This window comes from Peromyscus californicus, unplaced genomic scaffold, assembly GCF_007827085.1.
Source record: "Peromyscus californicus insignis strain IS unplaced genomic scaffold, ASM782708v3 Scaffold_16__1_contigs__length_79575227, whole genome shotgun sequence".
Taxonomy (NCBI): Eukaryota; Metazoa; Chordata; class Mammalia; order Rodentia; family Cricetidae; genus Peromyscus; species Peromyscus californicus.
The window spans coordinates 56301558-56319477 of record NW_026294458.1 but is presented as its reverse complement, the minus strand read 5'-3'; the positions used below and the strand labels follow the sequence as shown (position 1 = coordinate 56319477).

General features: G+C 39.9%; 2 protein-coding genes across 12 annotated transcripts in view; one reads left to right on the top strand and one right to left on the bottom strand.

Annotated features, from left to right (window-relative positions):
- Positions 1-7064: 7064 nt before the first annotated feature.
- LOC128111442 (uncharacterized) lies at positions 7065-15937 on the bottom strand. The gene is made up of 3 exons (XM_052739711.1): positions 15802-15937; positions 14946-15751; positions 7065-9365 (listed from the first exon to the last, which is right to left on the bottom strand). Exons 1-2 carry the CDS (start codon positions 15935-15937, stop codon positions 15006-15008), a joined length of 882 nt encoding a protein of 293 aa, XP_052595671.1. The 3' UTR covers positions 7065-9365; positions 14946-15005.
- Positions 15530-17920, top strand: part of Robo2 (roundabout guidance receptor 2) — a 531698-nt gene continuing 529307 nt past the window's right edge. For 5 of the 11 annotated variants that reach the window (XM_052741005.1, XM_052741004.1, XM_052740998.1 and 2 more), the window contains exon 1: positions 15530-16358. In XM_052741005.1, coding sequence (XP_052596965.1) covers positions 16298-16358 — 61 coding nt within the window. In that variant the 5' untranslated portion in view covers positions 15530-16297. The remainder of the gene's footprint in view (positions 16359-17920) is intronic. The other 6 variants (XM_052741008.1, XM_052741003.1, XM_052741001.1 and 3 more) reach the window with 4 other exon arrangements.

Sequence of the window (17920 nt, the reverse complement as noted above, 5' to 3'; positions counted from 1 at the left end):
GTAGTGCTTTTTTTAACCTTTCTCTACCCTTTTGGCCTGTTAGAGTGTTCTTTTTTCTTTTCTCCTTCCTTCCTTCCTTCCTTCCTTCCTTCCTTCCTTCCTTCCTTCCTTTCTTTCTTTCTTTCCTTTTTTCTTTCTTTTTCTTTGACAGAGGGTCTGTTCTTCAGATGTGAATTCATTTAGTGTGCCTTCTGTAAAAGGCATGTCACCAGGAGACACAGTGCTGACCACCACCCTTCAGAATGTGCTGTAGTTACAGCTAAAGAAAGTAGCCATAAACTTTGAGCACAGAATGTTTCCGTGGCATGAAAAAGCTTCCTCTTCTAACTTCTGTTGTTTCACATCTGAGGTCAGCTGGTGTCTTTTGCCTCCTGAGTCTTGGTTGTTAATCTGGACTTCTCTTCCCTAAGAAGCATTTAAATCTGCTATTAGATCATACACTCATCTAAAATTCTCTCTTTTTATAAGGCTTCTATTACCATGCCTGACCTTGCAAACAAGATATAATAGATTATGTCCTCATTAACAACAGTAATTAAATTTGTAAAAACTTTCCAGTTTCTGGGGTGAAACTCATTTAAATATGAATTTATTGTTCAGGGCAAAAACCAACATTATATTCTGCAGTGGCTTGGAAATTTAGTTAACATAATATCTAACAAGTTTCTCCAAAGATAGACAAATTGCTCCCTGCTGAACGAAAAGGGAGATGGCATAAGGTCAGACAAAAGATTCTTGATTTATGTGAATTTCTTTTGAAATGCAAATGACCAAAAGGAAGCTTTACAAGTTTCTTAGAAAAAGTCTCCTGGGTGGTATCATTCCTGCTGAGCAGGCTTAGGATGGGTCTGTAAGGTGATAATGGAAAGTCTTACAGTCTTGGCATTTGGGGATTAAGAAGTATCAATCCCTAGAGCACTTGCCAAAAATGCCCACACAAACCTCTGCATCATTCCTCCATAGACTTTTCCTTCCCTGATGCTCTTGGCTGCTTTCCAACTCTATTTCTTAGGAGGTACCTGATAAGAAATCAAGCTCAACACTTAGATAGGGAGATAAAAATACTGCTAGATCTCCACCCATTTGATTGACTGTAAAAGATTGCCTTCCCTGTGATCACCATTATACCTGGAGTTTTCACCTCCCTTTTAACTACGTGGAGTGGCCTTAAGAATTTCACCAATACACCATCATCAAAGCAACAGCCAAATGAAATGTTTGGTAAAATGGTAGACAACAACAGAAATAACAGAGACATATATGAGTCTTATGCTGTGTGTATTCTTCCATTCTAGGAGTTTGAACAATGTATCTTTATGTGATTGCTGTATCCCACCTAGTTTCTAGGGATGAACTCTGACCTTTATGATATCGACATTTACATCATTATAATCTTTATGATAGTATACACTTTAATAAAATACTTTGATTTTCGCATCAGACCGATGTGTTTTCATGAAAGAATATAAAGAATCAATTATGAGGAGTGAAGACCTGTTGTAGTCTACACACTTAGCCTGACAGAGAAGCTTCTAAGACTCAGATAACATCATTTAAAAGCAAGCATAGTGAGGTCTGTGGGTAAGGAACGAAGTTCAAACCTCTGGCCCTGACATAAGAAGCAAGTGTGGCTTTGTGTGCCTACAAACAAGTGTCGGGGACAAAGACGGACCAAAGCATGAAGTTATCTTGTAGCAGCGGACTTCAGGTTCATTGAGAAATGCTGAGTCAAGGGAATGATGCAGAAGGTGATTCAGGAAAGACATCCTATGTCCTCCTTGGGCTTCTGTGTGTGGGGGGGGCATAGAAATATATGTGAGCAATCATACACATACCACATATGTGCATATACATGCATACACACCATTCACACACAACAAACAAGCAAACAAACAACAACAAAATACAAGCACAGTGGGATGGATCACATGCAACAAGGCTAGAGGAACAAAATACACACGACTTCATATCATAGCACTCAGGGTAACATTCTTAATAGAATGTGAAGTCAGAAGCAATGATGGACACAGGCCCACATATAATAGATAACAGAGATGAATACTTGGAAATATCTTCAACTTGTACAAAATGCAAAATAGCACATTGGTTTGGAGGTTGTTTGGTATAAAAACATTATTAAAACAACAGTTCTTTGGGATAGTGCTAATGGATTTCTAACTAGAAAAATAGACTCATGCTGCTACTTATCAAATATTCAGATTACAAAAAAAAAAACCTAAATGATATCAGCCCTGAAAAGACATGTAGTCAACATCAAGTCTAATTTAAAAGCATTTCTGAAGATGGGCAAATATAATTTTATTTCTCAGCTGGAGCAATGGTATTTCATGGAAAAATAATATGAGTCTGACAAGCGATAATGCTAATAATCCCTTTATCTGTCTCTCTGACGACCGTGGAGATGACAGTGTCACGGCACCAGAAGACATCTCAGCATTCACTTCGGGGAAATCAAGCCGCTGCTTCCTTCTGCATCTCCTGCTTTTCCTTTCTCCTACTTCAGTTTCCGTGTTCCTCTGTGTGCTCTGTTTCACCCTACTTCGAATCCTGCTGTGGCAAAGAAATGGGAGAACGGCTCCCGTTAGCCCAAACTCAAAGACTGCCAACATGGTTCTTATCCTAGCAGTGTTCTGCACACCCACTCTTCAAGGAGAACAGTGTTTAACACAGTGGAGTGAAGAATGGATTTGACTTGCTATCAGTCTCTGGCTTCGGGGCTTGCTTTAGTCTTGTCCTCTTGTCCTTAGATTTCCTCAGAGCCTCAGTTCATGCAATAATGAATAAGAATCCCTCACTACAACTCTCATCCGTGTTACGTCCTCCAAAACCCCTCAAAGCCATCTGACGTTTCATGCTATTTATTTTTGCTGGCTTGGTGCGTAGACGACTTGGTGCTTTACTTCAGTCTTGCCTCCGTGTGTCCAGGTGGCTGTTTGAGGCCTGCTTTCTTCCTCTGGAAAAACAAAATGATCTGATATCTGTCATTTCTTTCTTCATTATCTTGGTGATTTTCACAAAACTGAGAATCTGCTTTTCTTTTTCTCTGTCTGCTCCTTTCCCATTGTGTGTGCAGCAGAGGACACCTGGTACCATGCCCAGAACAGTTTATTAGTACAGCTAAGGAATACATTTTTATGCATTTGTTTCAAGCTACTGGTGTGGAATTCCTGGATGTATCAGTAGAAGCACAGCTTACAGCAGGTTTTACTCTTCCCTGTAAATGACATTTTAGGTAAAAATTAAGAAATCCACACTATGTCTTTCTTTCAGCTTCCTTTAATTTCCTAGGATGTCTCTGTCTACTTCCCAGTGTGTGTGTGTGTGTGTGTGTGTATGCATATATGTTTATCACTTTCTATCAATTTTTATAGTGATTAGTTGGTTCTTCTCAGGACTAGTACACATGGGAAAAAATGATCACAGTAGCACAATGTGGATTACTCATGGAGAGCATTTACTTTTTCTTGCTTTTTTTTTTTTTTGCAGTACATAGAATAAACAAACTGGTGTGGTGTTGACACAGACATGAGGCTTGGCTCACTCCTTTCCTTATTTTAAAACAAGGAAGCTATAAAAAGATGAGAGTTAAGCCTTCTTCTCTAAAACTGCATTAAATAAATCAACAGGAGAAACAACTTGAGCAAGCTTTTTACTGCCATAGGCAGTTGCGTAAATCTGGTCCTGTGATAACCTTTACTACACTTTGCAAGAGGCATGCTGTAAAAAAAAAAAAAAAAAAAAAAAAAAAAAAAAAAAAAAAAAAAAATCAATAAATCCAAGACTGACTGTTCTTATTTTTCTTTTCCACAAAGATAGACATTAGAGTTACTTTCCTCTAACATGTTCATGTTACAGGATTATTTTAAAATTTGAATTACAGAAAAGCCAAGTATTTGTTTAAATATAAAACAAAGACATTTTAGTGGCTGAGTGACAGCTCCGTGTTTAAGAGAACACAATGCTCTTGTAGGACACCAAATTTAGTTTGTAGCACTCGTTTTTTAGTGGGAGAAAAGATGTCTCAGAGGTTAAGGGTGTTTTCTGTACTTGTGCACGACCTTGGTTCCATTTCTAGTGTCCATATAGTGGCTTATAGCTGCCTGTCACTCCAGGTCCAGGGGACCCAACACACTCTTTTTAGCTCCAAGGTCTCTGGCATACACATGTTGCACATACATAGAATCAGACACCCAGACATACATAAAAGAAACATTAAAATAAGAATAAACATTTAAGAAAATAAATAAATTATCATCACAGTACACTGATAATCACAATAGAGAATTTTAATATAAATAATGGTATTGCCTTAGTTAAGTTATTATAAATGTTTAAAGGATTAATTTATAAGTAAAGTGTCTATTATTACAAGTTTAATTTGGTTTCCTATTCTTCAAATATCTAACAATGTAATTGTAACAGAAGAACTTCAAGACACTATTCAGTTCAGCAGTTTTGAAATAGACTTTTAAATGCAATTTTGGGGGCTATGCTATTGTCTGTACCAAGAGCCTTATGTACACTGGCCAAGAACTCCACAACTAGACTACACCAGTGTCTAATGGCAGCCTTGAATGCATGGGACAGAGTTGAGAACCAGGAAAAAAAAAAAAAAAAACTGAGTCATTTACAAAGGTTATACAGGGCCCAAAAGAATCTTTCACAGATTTCTTACGTGATTGACTTCAGCAGTAAAGAGAATGGTCCCGAATTCAGAAGCTAGCCAGATAATAATCAAATCCTTGGCTTTTGAGAACGCAAATGCAGCATGCAAGAGAATAATCAGGCCATTAAAGGCAAGCTCTGCACCCTTGGAAGATTGAATTAGAGACACGGTTAATGTTGAAGCTCACGACCATGATAATATGTAGATAGGAGAAGGAATTTCAAGAGGTTTGAGGAATGTCAGATGTTTTGGATGTGGAAAGCAAGGACATTTGAAAAGGGACTGTAAACAGGTCATTCCTAGAAACGATGTTTCTTCAAGGAACAATGGCAACAGAATGTCCCTTCCTTCTGGAGTATGCAGAAGGTGTGGTAAGGGAAAACACTGGACCAAGGAATGTAGATGTAACCATCTTGTGTTAAATAAGAAACACAGAGCCAATGCAGGGATGAAAGCCCAAGAGGTCAGAGTAATAGCTAAGCGATAAAAACCTTACCCTTCACTGCCGCTACTATCCTCCTCAGCAAGAATACTACTTCCTGTGTATCTGTCTTCTTATAGACTTTCTGCATTCTCATTGGTTGTAAACCCAACCACATGACCTCCTTGTCACTGCCCATCTATATAGACCTCCAGGTCTTCTATGGTTGGTATTGAGATTAAAGGCATGTGTCTCCATGCTGGTGGTATCCTTGAACACACAGAGATCTGCCTGTCATGTGATCGGGATTAAGGGCATGTGCTACCACTGCCAGACTTTTGCTATGGCTTGCTATTAGCTCTGACCCCAAGGCAACTTTATTTATTAACATACAAATAAAAACACATTTCAGTACAAATAAAATATCATCATACACCAGAGTCTCTTAATATTATTTTTTTTAATTTAGCACTTTTCTTCCATTTAAATTATCTTTGTATATGTATATACATCTGTACTTGGATGCACAGGTAATACAACCTTTTATTAAGTAGATCTAAATTGTTAATTATCATTTCTGAAGACTGATAATTTAGTATATATGAATTTTGTCAGCAGTGAAAATTATATTTTCATTTTGAATTTGTCTAAACAACTCATGGCTCTGTTGGTCCTCTCGGGCTGTTGAGGAAATTTGTTGTACATTGGTGTCTTTAAACAAGAGAAATTCATTCTTTCAAGGTTTTATATATTAGAAAGTCCCCAAAGAAAAGTTTGGTAGAGCCATGCTCCGCTAGGATGCTCTCAACAGAGTGTTTCTTTGTCTCCCTCAAGATCCAGTAGTGTCTGGTATTCTTTAAGTTGTGGCAGTATTGAGTCAATTTTCATAGGACTTAGGCTTCTCCACAGCTTCTGTTTTTCTGCATCAACATTTCTATTTTCCGTGATCAGTGGCTTATGGCTCATCAGGATCCAATATGAACTCAAAATGATTATGTATGCCCAAACGACACTTTTATATAGCATTGTATTTTGAAGTTCTCAGTGCACATGATGCGGGGAAGGGGGTTGGGTGGGAGGCCCTGTGAAACCCAATGAAGAAACATATGATGGTCATTCATTAAAATCACTCAGCTAGCTGCAACAGATTTATGTAATTTCTTCCAAAAGCAAAGAGGTCTGCAGGAGGTGGATATGTGTGGCAATATAGAGGATAACAAATACTCCCCAAATGTCACTCGTGCGTGGGGAGGTGAAGGAAAACATGTGTTTTGCTTTGACAGTGAAATATAAGAAGGCATAAAATTTGTGTCCAGCCAGAAAATCTTGCAGCCTTTGGATTTTCCGTTTGTTTGGAGAGGTGGTACTCTATCAGCCTAGGTGCTTGAATGAGCATGGAATGTGGGGCTCCACAGCTAAAGCATAACTGAGCAAAAAATAATCCTTGCTGCTTGAGATGTGGGGATGTTTATATCTTTGCAATGTTTTTTTCTTATTGCATGTAATGGGAAAATGCCTCTTGGGGCCAGAAAATATGGCACTCTTTTCATGCATTAAGTCCATGTATAGGTAGAGTACATGAAGACATGTGGACATTACATGGACATCTGATTAACAAGGAAAGGTCAAAAACACTCCTTTCTTGACTGTTCAGGATGCTATTGAACAAAATACCACAAACAGGAAGACTTTTAAACAAGACTTTTCCCTTCTCATGGCTTGGAATTCTAAGAACCAAGTATCAGAAATTCATTTCGGAGTCACAGACTCTTCTTACAGTGTCCTCATCTGCTAGCCTGTGCAGGTTTTCGGCAGTTTTTTTTTTTTTTTTTTTTTTTTTTTTTTTTTTTATTTAATGAAGACATTAATAGCAACCATGCAGACTCTGTCTTCATGACTGGGTCACCTTCTCAGAGTTTTGCCACCTGACTGTGAATATCATTTGGATGCATTTCCAGGGGGACATGGGCACTCTGAATGTAACTGCTCCTTAGAAAAATGGCAATGAAAAATTTTTTTTAAATGTCAGGAAACATTGCTCCAGAAGATTCTGGCCCAAGCTAGATGATACTGTTGGCTTTGTTGAGAGTTTAAGAATATCAGCTACAAACATTGACCCTTGTGCTCTCTTCTATTGAGTTTTCATTAGTTCTACTCAGAATTACAGAGTTAATGATAATACACTTGGAAGTAAAGTTAATATCAATGTCACTCACACATGGATTCTGAGAATTTTATTAGATAATGCAAATGGCTTTGTAGTTGTTACCATGCATATTTAAGAAAAACACGCAAGTATTACTGCAATTTAATTGTTGCAGTCTGAAGTCTTTGAAGGAGAATAAGATGGTCTGAATTAGCTGTAAACAACCATTTTGAGGATGATGTATTGTATCTTGCAGCCCAATGTTTTCAGGAGGTAATCTAATCAATGAGAGAACAGTCAGAATTCCTAAGAGGATGACGTGAGATGGAATCTCAAGGGGTCTTTTAGTTACTTGTTCCATTACTGTAACAAAATGCCTGGCTAAAGCAACATCAAGCAGGGTTCATTTTGCATCCACATTAGGAAAGGACAACATGATGACAGCAGCTTGAGACTGTTGGTCACATGGCATCAGCGGTCACACAGCAGTGGTTGATGAATACAGGCATTCACCTTGTTTTCTCCTTTCTACCAAGTCTGGAACATGAGCTTTTGGAAAGATGCCCCCTAAGCTTAGGATGTATCTTCCCAACTCGGCTATCACAGTGTAGAAAGTCCCTCACAAATATGCCCAGAGGTGTGTCCCTAGATGATTCTAGATTTTGTCAAGATGACAATAAATACTAACCATCACAGGCTGAATAAAGAAGCGCTATTATGCCAATGGCCAGAACTCAAATCATGTGGTTTAAATGAACTGTAAGTGAAGCTGAGAAGGTTAGTCAGTTCTCTATTGGTGAAGAGATGTGCTTCTCGACTCACAAATAACATTGCCATCTCAACATAAGTTCATTATAGTAACCCACCACCACCAAGGTCATTAATTCCAATCCCCTATATTGAAGTTGGCATTCTAACCTTTGTTTAACAGTTTAATTGCTAACCTGATACTCTAAAATGGTAGAAATAAGATGATAGTGCAGATCTGCCTTGCACATCTGATTTCAAGCTGTAGTTTGATCCAGCCTGCTCTGTTGTTATATCATTCAAGATTACATTGGTCATCCTTGTTCTTTGCAGGGACAATGGAGTGGAAATGTTCCATCAGCATTAGTTTAGAGAAGACTAAAGTTTCCTAATGATCAGTAAAGAGATTGCTTATGAGTATGGTGAAATCTCATCTGGAAAACTTTAAAATGAAATAGTTTTTCATCTCCTTTTGATGATTCCAAACAAAGGCTGTGAAATAGACTATCAGAAATCCTATAAACGTTTCTTCAGCTTTATCATATAACGTCCTTTGAATGTGTTCTTTTGGTGGGGAGTAGAGATGAGAGAAACAACATAAAAGGTAAGTAACAACCTGGACTTAAGCCAGATCTAGAAACAGACTACAAAATCTACAACAATAAAACACAAACCCCTCGATTGCTCATTATGCTATATAATTTTCATTGACCTTGTCTGCATCAATTATACCTCAAACACTAATGTTTATTAGATAACTGAAGAAAAAGATCATAATGAGTAATTTTAGAAAAAAATTAGAAATTAAAGGGTAGAGATATCATGAAATGTTTTGCAGATTGCTGAAAATAATAAATTTAGACACTCAATATATCATATATTAGATACTGTATAATTACATTTTATTGTTAGTGAATATCAGCAGCTACTCACTGAAAACGAAAAAGGAAACAAGGCATGAAGACAGAGACACTCAATTTGTATCAAAGTCAAATTGCATTGATGCCATTTATTCTTAATATTTGTTCCTCTGTTAGTTTTTATGTTCGTATTAGTACATAACAGTACTCCTGTGTGTGAGAGCTTCAAGCAGGGAGTATGTGGAGGTGAGGGAACAACTTTCGATGTCAGTACTCACCTTCCTCCTTATCTGAGACGAGGTATTTTTGCTTCTCACTACATCCATCAGTCTGTGTCTTGCAAATGTTGGAGGATTATCACATCTCTACCTTCCATCTTCCTGGGACAACACTGGGATTACAGATGCATGGTATCCCACCCTACGTTATCTGGGTTCTGAAGGTTCAGGCTCTGGTTCTCTTGCTTGTATGGTAAGAGATTACCCACCAAGCCGTCATCCAGCCCTAAATTGAAATATTTTGATATTGAGTATCACATATGTCATATCACTGCATGTGAAGATCATCTATAGATAAAAGTGGTGGAGATTTCTTCCTTTCATTTCATGTCATCCCATAAGGAAAATAATGCATATATACATGTATAATTTTAAATAAAACTATATTGCTGAAATTCCAGCAAGAATTCAACATTAAAACCAAAATACATATTATGTATTCTACAGAATATTATGTATTCTAATATTTTAAAGAAAGTCAAAATTCATTGTATCAGGCAGAATTCAGATACTTTGAATACTGGAAACAAATCAGAATCTGTTCCCCAAACAGACTGGTTCTTCTATGATAGAACCATAGGCAGGTCAATTGGATCACATGTGCCCTTGGATGAATTCCAATATATTGTCATAAGGGAGGAAATGCATCACTTTCTTAATGTGAGGAATCCATTATCATACATCTCTGAATGTCAACCTGCAATCAGAGATCTGTCCAGATCTTGGATCTATGGGTGTGATAGGTTCTTCCTTAAACCTTTGAAACTCTGTTCTTTTTAAAAATAACAGAATTTTGTTTGGGATACAAAATAAGTTTTCCTTTTAAGATTGCAGTGCGTATGTCTAAAATGTGATGATGCGAAGTCCAGATTGGAGCAGACAGATTTGAAATAGGTTGGCAAAGAATCAAAGGGATTTTCATGGTTTTGTGATATTGCACTATAAAAATAGCATATGAAAAACTATCGTTATTCATCACTTCAGTTAGACACTCTACTGAAATAAGGACTTGCGATCTTGAAAGGAAACAATGAAGGAAATCTCTGCACACATTTCCTTACTCTCTCAGGGTCAATGATTGAAACTTTATTTCCAGAGCATTTGTAATTTTAATAGTGGGCAACTTTATGTGTGTTATGAGGGGGTCATTGCCTTGTCTACCAAATGTTTTTTTATTCACTTTTATCAAGTACTGAGACTTCGTACCTAACCAGCTGACTGTGTGATGGGGATGTGTGAAACCTTGCTCCAACATAGGGAAGATAAAGCCTCACCAAAGAGCTGTGAAATACTTCTAGGTGATTTGAAGGACTTCAGATTAATTTGAAGTTTTTACAAACTAGAAATATAAACTTCTGTTTCACAAAACTTTGTTACAGCATACTTTCTAAAATGATGTATACTGGGAAAATTTCAAAGCAATGGGAAGCCTGATGCTGGGCAGTAGCAGGTCATGGGTCCTTGAGGGCTGACATATTCCTGGAGATTCCAAAAAACACGTATCAGATTGCACCAGTATTATCCAGCTCTTGTTTCACTCCACCCCCAACTTCTTTCCTGATCCCATTGGTCATTTTTTAATGTACCAAATGGTGGTCTCTAACTTCCTGTGACAATTACACACACACACACACACACACACACAGAGAGAGAGAGAGAGAGAGAGAGAGAGAGAGAGAGAGAGAGAGAGAGAGAGAGAGAGAGAGACACGACTGAGAACACTGGAAATAATACATGCGTATAGGTACAATGTCAGGGACTCCTTTGGATTTAGATGTCCATAGTAAGAGAGAAAAAGCTCCAGAAAACATTCCTATTCACTGCCTTGTGGTACAAGGAACAGTCATCTAACATCGACAGCCATGCTGGAGAACAAAGGATTTTTGATGCTAACTTTGTTGTGAACTGTGCCATAGTAGCAGGAACATTCATATTCTCAGTCAAGACACATGCTTATTGTGTGCTGTCATGCAGGTTCTCTACACAACACGGGGACATGTGTAGCTGTGATCCTAATGATAGCCTTCTGGACATCACTGTGATGTACCTAAAGAGCAAAGGATCTGTATGAATGTTATTTAAAGGAAAAACTGGAGTAATAACCAAAACTCGCATGCTAAATAAGCAACAGTAAGGCATCTTTAGTCAGAAATTCAATATGGATTAGATCACGGCCAAGAAAAGTCCAAATCATCACTTTCTGCAAGATTTCACAGGAACTGGAAGATCACATTACAATTAAACTTGATGTGCTTTTAGTGAACAACAACTATGGAAAAAAATGGATTATTTGCTCTAGGGTTTTTTTTTTCTTCCTTTGTAGGTAAACAACAGTCTTTAAAACCTGAGTCTTATGGTAGAAGTTGGAAATTCAGTTTTAGCACAAAAGGAGCAGGAGAAAAAGTATGGAAGGAGGAGAAAGGAAAGAAAAGAAAATTGTTTCATTGATCATTATCAAAACAGTTTTAAAGTCAAAGGCTGTTCAGATGCATTTTTTTTTTCAATGTAATTGCCTCAGCATACAATTCCCTCAAACCAAATTTGAACAAAATATATGGGTCATTACCTACACCAAGACACCAGGCGACTAAAACAATGTGTAAAAACTCCTGACCAGACGAGAATGACTTGCTTACTTCTGCGTTACTTTTTTATTATGTTCTAGCTTTCTCCAGAAAGATTCTGAGAAAGACGAGTATGAGAAAATATTATTCCTCTGAAATAAATTGGAAATTTCTGATGATAATCAATTCATTTTGAGATAGTCATTAATACCTATCAATATATAATGAGTCCCATATATATGTAGAGTTCACTTGTTATATGGATACATTTCTACCCTAGAAGATAGGAATAAGTATCGGGTAGATGTTCTCCAACCAATTCTTTCTGGTTCTCAAACATACTCTTCCTGACTCTTGAGTGGTATTATAGGTTATTTAAGGAACAACTCTTGTAGTAAAATGAAAAGTAGTTAAATGAAAAGACATAAGAAAACTTCCAAATGGAATGTGTCAATGATATCTTGTAGCATGAATCTTAAATGATCTTATTAATAAAATCAAACCAGGGGCCAGTTATTGGGGTGAAATGCTGGATGGTCAGAGAGACAGAATAAGCCACAGCTACCTCACCTCGCCGGATCCTCAACTGGTCCTGTTTCCTCATACTGGAAGCCTCTGTGTCCTCATATGTGAATGGCTCTCAGGTGAATTGCTGCTCAAAAGCCTGAATGCTTAACCAGCCAAATGCTTAACCAGCCAAATGCTTCTAGTTTCTGGTCCTCACGCCTTATATACCTTTCTGCTTTCTACTACTACTCCCTGGGATTAAAGGCTTGCTTTCTGGGATTAAAGGCATGTTGAGTCACCATGCCTGTCTGTATCCTTGAATAGATAGATTTCTGCCTCTGGAATGCTAGGATTAAAGGCGTGTGCTACCACTGCCTATCCTTTATGTTTAATATTGTGGCTGCTCTGTCTCTGACCTCAGATAAATTTATTAGCATGCACAATATTTGGGGGAATACAAAACCACATTTCCTCTCTTTTTGTCTAAAATTTAAAAAAGCTTATAACTAATACAAGAAAAATTATATCCAGTAAGTATATACAATATACACAGTCAAGATTACATTAACGATGTCTAGTCCATTAACATTTGACAGATTCAGATAAAAACTCCATTATATATATTAACAATGTCCAGTCCAGTAACATCTGATAAACTCAGACCAAAAAATTTTCATTACTTATCTTATTTAAAACAAGTAGTTCCTTTTTAAATGTAGATTCCATAATCTCCTTTTTTATCTTATCATATCCATATTCTCTCTTTTTTCTTTTCATAATAGATTCAGTAGTCTACCTTTTGTCATTTTTATATCTTCCTCTTTTTCTTCAGTGTAGATTCAGTGATCTACCTATTTATCCTATTATTTCTTTATCTTTTTTCCTCAGAGTAGATTCAGTGATCTATCTCAATATCTTTTCCCAGATCTTTCTTAAAATTAAGACTCTTATTAGTTTATTTGATTTTGAATTCCTGAAGAATTTCATTATGGGAATTATGTTTGCTGGAGAAAAAAAAGTTTTGTACTCAGGAGCAATATAGTCTGGGGGAGTTTAGAGGAGAGGTTTCTTGTGTAGAAGAACAAGAAAGATTTTTTTTTCAATTCTTGACTTAAAACCTAGCTCAATGTCTGATTGAACGCTTTATAGAATTATCAACTATTTTCTAGCATCCTGAAGAGATCACAGCTGATAACCCAGGGCATTTGGGGATTTTTCTTGGCCCTGGTGTTATCTAACATAGAACCCCTCTGCTTGTATTTATTTTGAGTTGGGAGGGGGTGATGAATTGAATCATGTAAACTTGTTTCCCCTTCATGATTTCTTTTCCCAATATGGTGCTAACTGGGAGTCAATACTTGAAGAAATTCAAGTGATTTAATTTAAGCCTTCTAAAGTTGTTTTTTTTTTCTTCTTTTTTCCTTTATGGTTAATGCCTGTAGTTCAAAACTGCTGAAATGACCTTTGAAGCTTCGTGAGAAACATGACTTAGTTCAGACCTTTGTGACAACTTTACTGCTATCTTCAGCAAGGCAGCTGGAGTGCCACGAGAACCCTAACTGCTTGCTTAAATGTCTTTGGCCATTTGGGGGTGGGGGGGGCACTCGATTTCGCATTATAAGCAAAGGAGAACTAAGTTCAGGGGAGGCAGCAAAATACATCCCACCAAACAAAAGGCTCCTCAAACGTCCTCAAATACAATCTCTTTCCTAATATTTTCCAGTAGGGGGAACTAAAGACTCGCCAAGCAGAGGCTCGCTCTGCTCAGGGACCCGCGTGAGTTCCTGTCAGAAGCTTTATAGTCACCTGAACAAGCATCAAACAGCTACCAGCCAGGCTGTGATCACACGTGGGCCCGGCCACACCGACCACGCCAGGGCACCTTTAGACTAGACAGAGGCATCCGTCTGGTTTCAAGTGGCGCTCCCGAACTATTTCCAGCCCTAATGGAGTTTTTGCTCGCAATGTACCCGTTTTATCGTGTTTGGGCTGAAACACCGCTCTGGAGCTTCTGTTAGTCCTGTTGGCTTATCAGCATTCTTAAATCAGAGCCTGCTTTCCGAATTTCCTTTTCGAGGTGCTAGGGAGGGCGAAGGCCCTAGAAAACCACTTCCTCCAAGTCCTTTGATCCTGGACCTCCACTGCTCCTAGAGTCTTCTGCAGAACTCTTTTTATCACAAGGTCCCGAATTACGCTCAGTGTCGGGAGGTCAGAAGGCAACCGAGCAACATTAGCGGGATGCCAACCCTTACCCTCTCTCCTCCTCTTGGGGATTCCGCTGCTAGCCATAGATCTTGGCTAAAACAAGCCTAAAGAGGTTAGAGATACCCTATCCCCAAACACACACACACACACACACACACACACACACACACACACACACACACACACATACACACACACACACACACACTTTTTTTGGCCTGATTCACTTACAACCACATAGGAAGTAGGTACACAAAACCTTTCTACTCCAATAGGTGCTGCTTCACCCCCTCTCCTGTCCTTCCTGTTGGCCAACTTCTCCTTTCTACTACAAAGTGTGTGTGTGTGTGTGTGTGTGTGTGTGTGTGTGTGTGTGTGTGTGTGTGTGTGTGTGTCGGTGTGTGATTTTTAACGGGTAATGAGGCTGTGCCCGGGGTCCTGGAAGATCATCTTTTTCTAGAAAAGCTCTTGTGCAGCTCCAGCAGACGGAGCGATGAATAATTAGGAAGGGCTTCCATGAAATCACTCACCGAGAAAATTACCTGCCCATTAAACGGGCCGCGTGAGGAGCGGGAGGCTGGAAGCCCACCTCACCCCTCCCGAGGAGGGAGGGAGAGGGACACCCGGGAGGCTCCTGGAACGGGAAAGAGTTGATGGCTAATCGCAGTCCTTCCTAGCCCGCAGTGGCTCCACATTGGTTCATTTCCGTCCCCCCCCCCCCCCCAAGACTCATCGCCTGCCCGATTACCCCTGCTTTGAGGACCCAGGGGCGAGCTGTCGCCCCCTTGTAAGGGAGGGTGACCATTGGTGGTGGTGATCTGGGTGCACCCCTCTTCCTCCACCCGCTGCCGGGGACCTGCTCCGAGCAGCGCTTTCCTCCCCTCCTCTCCTGCCTCCTCTGAGTCCTGCCAGCCCTCGGCAGCTGCTGGAGGAGGAGGCGGACGCAGCGCAGCCTCCGCTGCCGAAGCAGCGGCTGCACGCGAAGGGGCTGGAGGCAGGATCGCTGCTTGGAGGCTGGACCACACGCTAGCATCCTCAGGGCTCCCAGACCCGGGGATCCCTAGTCTAGCGGTGCTCGCCCACAGCAGCTGGACGCTAGCTCGCTCCGGGGCGGCCCCTGGGGGTGGCGGCGGCGGCTTCAGCCCAGCCCCTCCCTCTTCCCTGGCTTCCTCTTTTCGCCTCCCTCCTCGCTCCCTCACCACGTAGGAGTTCCCATTCTCCACCCGAGCCGTCCTGCTTTCCCCCCTTTCCTGCCTTTTGGAAACCAGAGACTCCGAGGGAGGCGACCGGGCGGCAGAGGAGAGGGCCGGCTCACAAAGTGCTGCTTTGACACATCCTTAGGATGGAAGTTAAGTGAAAACAAAACAACACAAAACAAAACTCCGCGAAGTGTTGCTGCTACGGAGAAGGAGACCGGGGCGGGCAGAGGAAACCCGGTGGGCAGGCCAATGGTTGTTCCGCAGCGCGTTGGCAAGTTTGTGGAACACTTTCTAGGAATTAGGTCTTTTTTGTCCCCCGTCATCTTGACTTCTGAAGAAAGAACTTGTGTTTGGATTGCAATGGAGTCTAAGGAGACAGGGCTAGATGCACGTGAATAGTCCCGCCAGCTGGGCTGAATTTGTGGGAATTTCGGAAGCCAGCCTGTGGAAGTAAAGCCGCTCTGGAGTCCCTTGGGTTCATTCGGATGGCTCCTAACGTGTCCCGTGTCAGAACTCTTCTTCACCAACAGCTTCTGATGTTGCCATTTTGCTCTTCTTGACCTTAATTAATCTCTAGGAAAGTCTAAACTTCGGACCTACCTCTTTTTTTGATACTTATTTTTGTACTTCTGCTCTCTGGGATTGGTTTCTTAAACAATCTGGATCCTTTTTCATATGTCAAAATGAGTCCGCTGATGTTTACACTACTATTGCTCTTTGGATTTCTCTGCGTTCGGATTGATGGTGAGTTAAAAGCCCCCCTTTCTTTCCGAGGTTGTTGTGGCTTCTAAATAAAATGTCAGTGTGGTTGGGAGTGTGTTTTGGCCATGCACAAGCTCTTCGGGGGCAGAGGTTCTGAGTCTTTTGTTTTTAACCTGCTGCCAGTGGAACATAATATAGTCACCTATTGTTGTTATTGTAATTAATTCATTGAGGAGTTTTACAATAAGTGATGGACTCACCGCTTAGAAGAATAACTGTTAGAGACAATGTCTTGAAAGAGCCCAGCGTGACTGTGGCCACTCTCTATTTGGTATTTGTTCTGGTATCTAAACTTTGGCTTAGGCATTCAGCGGCAGAACTAGAGTAGCTGATAACTTCCAGGTGCATTCAAAGAGTAGGGATTTGAGACTGGGCATCTCAAGGTTCAAAGTGTATCACCTGTGTGGCGGTGAATGCTATCCCGGCATGAAATCAGAATGAAGGATTTAGATCCCAGCGAGAAAACTGTCACAAGTGGGACTGGGCGAGGCTCCAGGAAGGAGGCAGTATCCACTATGGGCTGGCTGCAAGCTGGGAGCCCTCAGCCAGGTCCCCAGTAGACCAACACAATGGGGACTTGGAACAGGTGCTGTAGGTGTCTTCCGTTAGGCTGAACCACTCTGTCAAGCAGACAGTTTTTTTACCTCTGGCTTTCCTGTCTTTTGTTCAGATTCAGTTTCTGGAGCTATCCTCAAATAAATGTCTGGTTCTTGGGAGATTATCACAAAATCCTTGTGTAGCTGTTTGAATGAGAAGGGTTAATAATTGTGAACATATTGTGGGTTTGTTCTTTGAAAGTAAAATGAAAATATTTGGAGTTGACTTCTAGAGACATTCATTTTTATATCAATGGCAAATGTTATTTATAAAGAGTGGACTAAGCCACTCACCCCCATCCCAGGAACTGAGCTTGGAAATAATTTCCAATTCTAATTATTGTGCTTATAAAGACTCTTAGGTATATTAATCCAAATATTTAAGACATTAAGATAACATGTTGCTACATAAACTTTCCTTTGATTTCATTACTTGGGACATTGCCTAGTATTGCCCATCTGTAGGAGCTAACTTTGTGTCTGGAAGCTACTGTACAGAACCTAGGAACAGACTCAAAAGGAAGACTATCCATAAACACAAGGCAATGCAGATGAGCTTATCTACTGTCAAGTGGCAGTTTTCAGTTGCAGAATGGAATACATGAGTTTGCGACCCCCCCACCCTCCCCAGTGATAGAGATCTGGGAGGAGTGCTTGTGTGTGTGTGTGCACATTTCTCTCTTTCCCTGCAAAGTAGTAGAAGCTTCGGATTTGATCACTATGAGTGACATTGTGGTAATTTCTACAATCATATCTGTAATCATTATCCATGCATTATCATTTCTAGCAGGCTCACTTTTACCATACATGGGTATCATCCTAACAAAGAGGTTTATATATTCCAAATATGTTTGATTATTGTATTGGGACTTTTCTATAGCAATGTATTTATAAACTCTGCATTCGACTATAGAATTAGCACCATTTAAAAAGATCAGATTCTCCAGG